The sequence below is a fragment of the Macaca thibetana genome, chromosome 18, assembly GCF_024542745.1.
Source record: "Macaca thibetana thibetana isolate TM-01 chromosome 18, ASM2454274v1, whole genome shotgun sequence".
NCBI lineage: Eukaryota > Metazoa > Chordata > Mammalia > Primates > Cercopithecidae > Macaca > Macaca thibetana.
In genome coordinates, this window is record NC_065595.1 from 62,295,005 (window position 1) to 62,306,427 (window position 11,423).

General features: G+C 35.3%; 1 protein-coding gene across 2 annotated transcripts in view; it reads left to right on the top strand.

The window, feature by feature from the left end:
- The window catches only part of SMCHD1 (structural maintenance of chromosomes flexible hinge domain containing 1), a 150,458-nt gene extending 139,548 nt beyond the window's left edge, over positions 1-10,910 (top strand). For both annotated transcript variants that reach the window (XM_050767418.1, XM_050767419.1), the window contains 3 exons: positions 1,361-1,519; positions 1,826-1,940; positions 8,170-10,910. In XM_050767418.1, the coding sequence (XP_050623375.1) occupies positions 1,361-1,519; positions 1,826-1,940; positions 8,170-8,194 (299 nt within the window). In that variant the 3' untranslated portion in view covers positions 8,195-10,910. The remainder of the gene's footprint in view (positions 1-1,360; positions 1,520-1,825; positions 1,941-8,169) is intronic.
- The last annotated feature ends 513 nt before the right edge of the window (positions 10,911-11,423 follow it).

Below are 11,423 nucleotides of genomic sequence, written 5' to 3' on the forward strand. Positions count from 1 at the left end.
TTGGCCCATGAGTGGTAGTTTACTAACCCTTAGCGTAGAGTATAGTCACTATTTAATACTTAGTGTCTAGTAAATCATGGAGACAGGCAATAATCTCAAACCTGAATAATATAATACTTTTTTGGAATTTCAAAATTTATGGCAAAAAGAACACTTGATCATTGTGGAAAAAAATTGGAACATACAGGCAAGCATCATGAATTTTTAAAAGAACTCATAATTCCCAAACCTACAGATTAAACATTGTTAATAATTTATTGTATCACATTCCAGCCTTTTGTCTATACATGTGGGAGTATATTAGTTTAAAATAAGTTGGATTATTCTAACAATTTGGTTTTATAGTCCTTTTCTATATACTTTTCTATGGTGGACATTTTCCCAGGTCATTAATTTGAATAATGTAATACATTTTTAGACAAAGTAAGTTAAGTTTTTTGAAAGTGAAGTATTTTTCTGAGTGTGTTTTTAAAAAATTCTATGTTTTTTTTTTTGACAGAGTCTCACTCTGTCACCCATGCTGGAGTGCAGTGGCACGATCTCGGCTCACTGCAAGCTCCATCTCCCGGGTTCACGCCATTCTCCTGCCTCAGCCTCCTGAGTAGCTGGGACTACAGACACCCGCCACCACGCCCGGCTAATTTTGTTTTTGTATTATTAGTAGAGACGGGGTTTCACTGTGTTAGACAGGGATGGTCTTGATCTCCTGACCTCATGATCCACCCGCCTCAGCCTCACAAAGTGCTGGAATTACAGATGTGAGCCACCACGCCCGGCCTAAAAATTCTGTGTTTAAAAATAATAGCCATGCTTTTTGGAAGCAATGATTTTCTTTTTTTACAGTACAAAAAATAAGAATTAATGAGTTGCAGTGCTGCCAAGTTTGAACCACAGCATGCTCACTGTCAGTTACACTTACACATCTTTTTATTAGAAACCCCCTGTAACCTCATCAGTTTTCATTTGGGAAGTAGTGATTTTCTAACAATACAATATTTAATATATTTGCCTTCCCCCTGCCAAATTTGTCCACATGGAATTATATTGAATACTGAATATCGGACAAGATATAAACATTGGCTTGAGAGAGTGATCCAGTAAAAACAGAGCACTTTTTATATAGAGAACTCTTCCCTGACAGAAGTAAACTTAAGTCAAAGAAAGAAAAAGTTAACAAGTTTGTGCTGGGATCTTAACTATGCTTTTTTTATTTCATTTGTTTATATTGAATGTTTTGTGGCTTTAAAAGTAGATCCCATGTTACCATAACACAAATCCCAGTGTTGCTCATTTTTTCCCCTAAAACGTGAGTTTGGTTTGATATCAGTAATTTAGTCAAATGCATTTGGTTTCTTTACAGATCTTCTTCAGCAGTATCGTTCTGCTGTGTGCAAAGTAGACAGTGTGAATAAGGATCTTAACAGTCAATTAGAGTACCTTCGCACTCCGGATATGAAGAAGAAAAAGCAAGAACTTGATGAACATGAGAAAAATCTCAAACTAATAGAGGAGAAACTAGGTAAGTCTTTACTTTTTGTTAACTTCTACTTCCTTTATATGGAGATAAATATTTTTGATGAGAATCCAACTGTAAGAAAAAAGAATGCAGATGATTCAGAACTTAACAAAAACTCTTAACCTCCAAGTCCTATCTGATAAATGGTTATAAACTCTTCTTTCACCAGAAGTAGTAAGAGGCATTCTCAGTATTCTTTCTTAATTCATTTTCTATAAATTATGACATATTCATGTTTGCATTTCTCTCATATAATAATTCCATTGTTTTTATTGTAAGGTTAACTTTCTACATTTTCCATCTTCACAGGTATGACTCCCATACGTAAGTGTAATGACTCATTGCGTCATTCACCAAAGGTTGAGATGACAGATTGTCCAATTCCTCCTAAAAGAATGAGACGAGAAGCTACAAGACAAAATAGGTGAGTTTGACCTGAGAATTATGTTTGGTTAGTTTACTAAAGTTCTTGGGTCTCACGATAACTTTTTTTTTTGAGATGAAGTCTTGCTCTGTCACCCAGGCTAGAGTACAGTGGCACAATCTTGGTTCACTGCAACCTCCACCTCCCGCGCTCAAGGGATCCTTGTGCCTCAGCCTCCCGAGCAGCTGGCATTATAGGCATGCACCACCATGCTCGGCTAATTTTTTGTATTTTTTTTGTAGAGATAGGGTTTCACTGTGTCGGCCAGGCTAGTCTCAAACTCCTGACCTGCCTGCCTTGGCCTCCCAAAGTGCTGGGACTACAGGTGTGAGCCACTGCGCCGGACTGGGTCATCATACTTTAAAAACAGTATACGTTCATGTCTAATTCTTCCCTTGAGCCAGAATATTTTAAATTTAAAAAAAAAAGTAATAATGAAGATAAAACTTAAGCATTATATTCTCTTAGGATACTCAGTCTTCTAAATAACTTGTGCTAGTTATCTAGAAATGTTAATAATTTTTATATTATGTTAAAAATCATTGTTAAGAGTCAAATTGCTTGTCTATTGTTTGGCTCACTGCATTCTCTTTCATAGGATCAGTAACTTAATAAGTATAGAATATGCAAAACCATTTGTAAATCGCTTATTTTAAAATTGCTTATAATTTTTGCTTTGGAGAATCAGATGCCATTTCGATCACCAAAAGACCAACACAGCCATTTCCACCCTAACTTCATAGTAAGAAAACTGTCCCTTTTAGATTAAATGTTAGTAAAGTCATCCCACAGAAGGATATCATGGTACTGGTGTTTCTCTTTTATTATTTCAAAAGGTTTAATGGTAGACTCTACCTGAATATGTTTTCTCATATCAACCGTAGAGGAATTCCCTTGAAACTATGGTGTTTGGAATTGGTATTCTTTGCCCTTTGCATCTCCATTATTCTACATTTATTCAGTAAAGATTTGAAATCTCACTCTGTGGTATATGTTGCTGGGTGAATAAAACTGACATGGTTCTTGCCTCCGTTGGAATTCTGTAATTCTCTGCAGTAGAGGGACAATTTAAAAAGTAAGCTTTTTTCTATTTAAAGGAATGAAAAGGCCAGGTACAGTGGCTCATGCCTATAATCTCAGTACTTTGGGAGGCTGAGGCGGGCAGATCATGAGGTCAGGAGATCAAGACCATCCTGGCTAACGTGGTGAAACCCCGTCTCTACTAAAAATACAAAAAATTAGCCGGGCATGGTGGCGCACACCTGTAATCACAGCTACTCGGGAGGCTGAGGTAGGAGAATTGCTTGAACCCAAGAGGCGGAGGTTGCAGTGAGCCAAGATCGCACCATTGCACTCCAGTCTGGGCAACAAGAGCGTAACTCCATCTCAAAAAAAAAAAAGAGAGAAAGAAAATAAGAAATGAAAAAATGATGAAGTAATAGAAAATGATAGAGAAACAATATCAGTTGTCAGGAGAGATGCTTTGAAACAGAGAACTGAAGCATGGGAAGGAACCAGCCATATAGGGATTGGTTTCAGTCAGAGGTTGGGAAGAAGGCATGATGCTCTAAGAAAATAACAGATGTGGCATGTTTGAGGAACTGAAAAGATGTTAGTGGCTAAGGCATGGTATGCAAGAGGGAGAGAGCCAAACTGTTGTTGAACATAGAGGCAGAGGCCAGATTATGAAACTTCTCCATCATGTTGCAAAAAAATTCTAAGTTCATTGATACCTCTTGAGTATCACACATGTAGGCATGTGAATGATGTGTTCATGGGCATGAGGTGTATACAGATGATTAAGCTGATCATTCAAAGTGTGTTGGGGCAATTTAGCATCAGAAAGACTCTTTGCAGTAGATTTAGACATATAATTTTTAGAAATCATGAGTTCAAAATGATGCAAAAATCCCTTATTGGTCATCATTGCTGGTTAGTAGGGCACTTGCTTGTGACTGTGAAAATTTATATATTCATATAGAAAAGACATATGTATGAACTATCAGGTTACCAAATAGTTACAGAAAGTTCTTCTTTATAAAAGTTCTTCTTTGTAGAAAGTTCTTATATTGGTTAAATAATATGGTGTCTGGGATATACTCTTAAAATACTCCAGGAAAATAAAGTGGCAGAGGATATCAAAACAAGACTTGGCAAAATGTTTTCATTACTGAAGCTTGAAATAGGAAATTCACTGTATCATTCCCTCTGCTTTGATGTAGGTTTTTCATAATTTTTTAAAGCAGTATTTTATAAACAGTGGGATTATTTTTTTAAGAGACCGGAACCCACTTCCCACTAAGGAAATTCCCCAGGTGCAGTTCTAGGCTAAGATGTAAGGTACATGTTTTTGTGCCACAGTCTCAGCACTAAATTTGTCCTAGACCTTCCAGTTATTACAGCACTACTATGGACATTGATTTGGATCTTGTTAATTAAGATTTTGTAGCAATTCAGAGAGAATTTTTTAGTTTATAATATTGTTAGTAATATAATGATCATCAGTCATGTGTATACATATATCAAATGGTTTACTTTACAGTGTTGTACTATACGCTGAGTCACATACATAATTTTAAATTTTCTAAAAGCCATTTAATAACAGATGTTATTGAACCCAATATCCAAAATATTTCTACATGTAAACAAAGTTAAAAATGATTAATGAGCTATTTTACATTCTTTTTTAAAAAATACAGAGTCTTCACAGTTCAGAAGACGGCAAATCTCAATTAGGACTAGCTATATTGCAGGTACTCTGGAGCCACACATGGCTGGTGGCTACCGTTCTGGACAGCACAGGTCTAGAAAGAGCTGATGATCATAAAATCTTGTATCCTGTGCATCCTTACCTCTGTTCCATCTTTCAGAGGCAACCCTTGTTTTAACTGTTAATTTTTAGTTACTCTGTCGTTGCCTACCCTTTTAAAAATTACATTATTATGACTATGTAAATATTGTTCAGTACTAGGCAAACTTGTGTGCTAGAATTACATTTCCTTCTCTATACAGGTCTAATGTCATGACTCTTACTTAGGCCACCAGTTAGAGCTCCAAACATCAGGCTCAAATAAATCTTCCTTACTCTGTTATTCTTAAAATCACGTGAAGTGTTATTCCAGTTGTTACTAAGACTCTTTCTTGTTGTTGATTTTTCTGGAGGTTTTAATTGCCACCTTTTTTTTTCTTTCCCTATGTATTTTAATCACATCTTCTTCCTGCTGTACCAGTGACTAGTAACTGTGCAGGCCTCCTGTAAATCTGCCATCCTGGGTCTTCCTTAGTTACTCTCTTGGATTATATCCATTATTTATTGGATTCCATGTCTTTCTCTGCCTTGTAAATTCCTTAGAAAAAGTGTGTAGAAAGATAACTTGGAGCCCTTCCATGTCCGAACATGTCTTCATTTTGCGATCACATTTGATTGAGGTTTTCTGGGGATAACAGGATAGAAACAAGGCTAGAATATACTAGAGGTGAAGGGACTGGGAAGTAGTCTAGAAATAATAGGAGACAGTTTGCCTGATTCAGCCCCAGAAACACTATGAACTCAGAGTCAGAACAAGAGAGTGAGAAGTCCAGCAACTCTCCGTTTGGGAGTCCTCTCTCCCAAACAGGGTGAGTGGCAAATAAAAAGGACAGAACAGAATGGAAAAAGAAAGGAAGCCACAGCCTAGAATGTACCAGATTTTCAACCCAAACTTTGAAAGCTTTGTTTCCTTGTCACCAGGCATGAAAAGATGCCACTACAAAGTTAGGTAACAATGGAAATGAGTTAAATGTTGGTATATTGGCTTTTGGTAGTTTGCTGGCACACTAGGACCTAATGCTGGCCTCTGGGAACCAAAAGGCTGATAATTGGCTCTGCACCTGCACATTTATCTATTTTTTTTTAATTCAACAATTTTTACTTATTTATTTTTTAGAGATGGGGTCTTGCTGTGTTGCCCAGGCTGGTCTCAAGCTACTGTCCTGCCGCGGCCTCCCAAAGTACTGAGATTACAGGCCTGAGTCACCATGCTCAACCCAACATCCACATGTTTAAAGCAAAACCTGTGGACCCATGACCTTGCTATGCCCTATCCCAGTTATAGTTACCATCAAATCCCACTCAGAGAAGAGACTTGATGGTAAAACAGTTCTATTTTTATGATAGTAGAAGAAATTCCAGCTAGCAACATAATCCTCTTTCTTAAATGTAATTGTACAACCAAGAATCATCACACAAATGAGGGTAGCCAGCAACATGAGAGACAAAATTCAAGATGAGTTCCAAAATCAACCTGGAGGACAGTTTAGTAAAGAGACTAGATCTCTTTTATAAAATTGTAATTACTATGTAGCCGAAAGGAGCCAGGACAAGAATGAATAAACAGATTACAAATATTGTTGCTGAAATAAAAAGTTCAATAGGAGGACTAAAGTCAAAAAGAAAACTTTCCAAATACAAAAAGAGATAGAAGACAGAGAACCAATTCAGACTATTAGGAATCTAGAAAGAAGAAAATAAAGAAGAAAATGGAGAAGGAAATGCTATCATGTGGAAGAGAATTTCTCAGGGATGAATGAAATTAATTGAATGCCCAGCAACAATGACTGACAAAATGCTCACTAAGACACTTCATAGTAATACTGTATCATGTCAAGGAAAGGGAGAAAGAATGTCAGTGTTTTTAGAGAGCCAAAGAACCATATTTTCACTGCAGCCTTTAGCACATGGGGAGACACACACACAACGCTATCATTTGTTTAGCTTTGTGATGGCAGTATTAGAAGTTTAGGTTGAAAATTTGGTGTATTCTGGGCTGTGACTTTCTCCCCTTTGCATCCTGATTATCTTCAGGAAATTTGTTAAAATCACTATTAGGGATTTTCTCATCCTCAGTCTTTTCCTATTCTCTATAAATCTTTAATAAATCTCACACTCTCAAAAGGTCAGAGCATTTGAAATAAAAATCTTAACAGTATTGAATATTGGTATATTTCATCCATACAATTGAACAAATTTAATAGTAGGAAAGGAAATAGGTACATTATATGTGTTTCTGTATATTTATGTTTATGTTTTTATTTACATATGTATATTGAATATATATTTGTTAGCGCTTACAGATCACATACTATGTTTCAACTTTAAGATTTCATTAACTATGAAAATGTCATTTTATGAAACATTAAAGAAAAATATTGCCAGTTAACTCGACATTATAAAGTACATCTGGATTTCAGAGATGTTAATTGTGAAAAAATCTTAGAATTCATTAAATATGCTTAGCAATATATGATACTATGCAGTAGACTCCATTGTTTTCTTGAAAAGAGGCTTCAGTTTTCTAAATCATTTTCCACTTATAAAGATTAAAAATTAGTTCTGTTAAAAATATGTATCTTCTGGCCGGGCGCGGTGGCTCAAGCCTGTAATCCCAGCACTTTGGGAGGCCGAGATGGGTGGATCACGAGGTCAGGAGATCGAGACCATCCTGGCTAACACAGTGAAACCCCGTCTCTACTTAAAAAATACGAAAAACTAGCCGGGTGAGGTGGCGGGCACCTGTAGTCCCAGCCACTCGGGAGGCTGAGGCAGGAGAATGGCGTAAACCCGGGAGGCAGAGCTTGCAGTGAGCTGAGATCCGACCATTGCACTCCAGCCCCGGCGACAGAGCGAGACTCCATCTTAAAAAAAAATTAAAAAATAAAAATATGTATCTTCTATTTGGAGATGGCAGTTCAGGGAACTATTAGAAAATATTTAGATATATCTGAATTTTTTAAATCTGTAGGTACATATATCAAGGTGTTCACTGTTCATCTCTATATGAATGGGATTATGAATATTAATTATGTTTTATTTTGCTTGTCTTTGTTACTTTTCTGTAATAAGCATTATAATTCCTGTTCTTAAAATAATAAGTTCATTTAAGGAAAAGGGGGTGAAAAGCAAAAATCTGCAGAATTTGGGTCTGAGATAATACCATTTCAAAGCACTGTGATACAGATTATATATATTATATACTGTGTGTGTGTTAACTACTTTTATTTGGGGGCTTGTTTTGCATACATGTGAAGGAAATGATTGTATATAAGGATTTAATTAAATCTGTTTATACCAAGGATTATAATTAAGAGAATATGGTTTCATTGGATATTTAAGCATCCAGGTGTGATGAGGGAGTTCAGGGAAGGGAAACCTTTGGTACATAAAACTTTGTTTTCTTTCCCCTTTGACCAGGATTATAACCAAAACAGATGTGTGAGAGGTGACAGAGAGAAGAGGCCATTGGTCTCAATAAGAATGCCCTACTTTCTGCATCTCTGTTTCAGAAGACCAAGAGGGTGACTTCCCGACTGAGTATTTCTGGGGATAATACAAGTACCTGGGCATGAATTTCCATTTTGATTCAGATGGGACTGGAAACAACCATTCAATTTTATGAATCTTACTGGACATTATGGATCTACTGGAATTATTCCAGACGTTATGCCCTTTGGTTGTCATTACCTTGCAAATGTGTAAGAGGAAAATGTGCTAATATGGCAGTGACTGTAAAACTGGCACATGGCATTTATTAATCCTGAAGAAAAGTATGTGTACTATTTTTCAGTATAAATATAATGAACATGTTAGAACTATTTCTTGAAAACCTTTTTATTACTTTTGCGTGAATTTATTTAACAAAGATGTTTTGTCTTCTGTGTAAGGGAGGTTCTAGAGGCTAGATATTTAATTGTAAATATGTGAGGAAACTCAATGCAGAATTCAGGATAAAAATTTTAAAAGCACAGGTGTTTGGGAATTGAAATATTAAGATACCCAAAACAACATTAAATCGATGAGTGAACTTGTGACAGTGGTAGCATTTCAAATTTCAAAAGACTTATCCTGTATATATATATATATATACACATATATATATAAAATATTCAGCAACACCAAGTTTTATACCTATTGTTTGATTTATTAATACTAGAATATGTAGTCTCAGCCTTAATTTTACATTTACATTATTTTGTAATTTTTTATTACTATTTTTAAGGGATTAAAGAGAACATACATTCTCACATTAATGTACTTTCTGGTAGAAAGTTGCTGCAAAAACATTTGAAATGTATATTAACTCAACCTAATGTATGTCATATATATGTCTTTGTGTAAGTTCAAGACTATTAATCTGTGAAGTTATTTTGTAAGGACATACATTTGGTAAGTTTGTCTCCCAGGAAATGTATGTGTTTTTAAACCCTTTCTAAATATGCAGGCTGTTAATAAATAAGATTGTTTCTTCCCTACTGAATAGATAAGTGTTTTTCTTTTTAAAATTGGAAGCTTCGTGAAAGTTATCTTGTTAAAAAACTATAATGATGTTAACCTATCTTTATAATTGGAAATTATTTAAACTGTTGTTACAGAAAAAACAAAATGGCAATTATAGAATTAGCTATGGGGAAGATTGGCTCCCATAGTATTACAGGTTGAGTATCCCTTATTGAAAATGGTTGGGACCTGAAGTGTTTTGGATTTTGGTTTTTTGTGAGTTTTTTTATTATTTTGGAATATTTGCATTATATTTACCAGTTTAGCATCCCTAATCCAAAAATCTTTCATTAGAAATTGGAAATCCTTCAATGAGCATTTCCCTTATATGTCATATCTGCGCTCAAATGTTTTGAATTTTGGAACATTTCTTGTTTCTGATTTTTAGATTAGGGATACTCACCCTGTACCAATATTTGCAGTCCTTAGACATTAGATTATATGAAAATGATTGATAGGTAAGAAAAGTTAAAGAGAAATCACTTCTTAGGAACTAGACTTGAAAGTATAATTAATATGTGGAACTAGTTTGCTTTTATAATTCATTGTGTCAAGAAGGAGTAATGTTTTAAATCCAAGGCATTGAGACTATCTAGAAGCAAAAAACCTAGTTTTAAAATTTCTTAATTTTTATTAGAAGTGTATTCAAAGGCCGGGCGTGGTGGCTCACGCCTGTAATCCAAGCACTTTGGGAGCCGAGGTGGGTGGATCATGAGGTCAGGAGATCGAGACCATCTTGGCTAATACAGTGAAACCCCATCTCTACTAAAATTACAAAAAATTAGCCGGGCGTGGTGGCAGGCGCCTGTAGTCTCAGCTACACGGGAGGCTGAGGCAGGAGAATGGCGTGAACCTGGGAGGCGGAGCTTGCAGTGAGCCGAGATTGCGCCACTGCACTCCAGCCTGGGCAACAGAGCGAGACTCTGTCTCCAAAAAAAAAAAAAAAAGTGTGTTTACAAACATGTCTTTTTTTTCCCTTGAGCAACAGTGGCCTCACTACATTGCCCAGGCTCGTCTTGAACACCTGGGTTCAAGCAGTCTTCCTACTTTGGCCTCCCAAGTAGCAGGGATTACAGGCATGTACCAAAATGCCAATTTTTATTGCTTAAAATGGCAAATTCTCACACCCATATCTGTACATTTTTGTTCATTTTATAAATGCTGATAGAAATGTTCTATCAGTAAAATAAGGTTTTAAGTATGAATATCCATTTTTGTGGAGTTTTTCTACCCTGTAAAAATTAACCTTGTGGTTCCCAGTAATTAAAAAGTTTTTCTACATTTTCACAGTTGGATTTATCTAAGGATATTTCTCAGCATATTAAGGTATCCTTTTCTACATTTGAGCAAATACTGAGGTTCATATTGTACCAAATATTAATAAATCACTTTTGTGTTTAATATGTAACACATAAGAACAATTGAAATTTTCTTCTAAGATTTAATACTAGGCTTTTAGTATAAAGGAATGTAACTGGGGAAAAAGAATTAATGCTACAGCCATTTATCCTGTGTTACGTGCTATATAATCTGAAATTTGTCACAATGTTACAATCAGGAATTTTTTTTTCTGGTTTCTTCTTCCAAAGGAAAATAATAGCCTACTTGTATTTTGAAGTAACTGAAATAAAATTATCTCCAAGCCTTTTTGCACATTATGTTCATCAGTTTTCATGTGTACATTTGGCCAGGCCTATGGTAAAAATAGACTCAATTTACTTAACATTTTATATAGTTTTTGGTATAAGATTGTTTATGAGACTAAAATTTGTTGCATATATAACATTAGATTATTTTAAGTGAAATTGGCTCCTATTGTTAAATATTAGTGCTAAAAAAAAAGTGCAGTCTTCTAAACTGTCTATACTTTGACTCTATGACTTGATTACTTTATAGTCATTATGAAATTGATGGGGTTAATTCCATTATATTTTTAGCATAGAATTTTCAAATAATATGTTTTAGTAAAAAATTTGAATGTTTAATTTTCATACTGTGAAAGTGGTGAAAAATATTAAAAGCAACCATTTAAAACCTCTGGAAATGGTCCTGAGGACAAATGGCAATGAAGAAACATCTATGCAAGAACATTTACAAAAATTCAGTAAGGAAGATGAGAATCTGTAGTAGTTTGAACCAAGACTGATTACTCACTTCCACCTCCAAGCTCA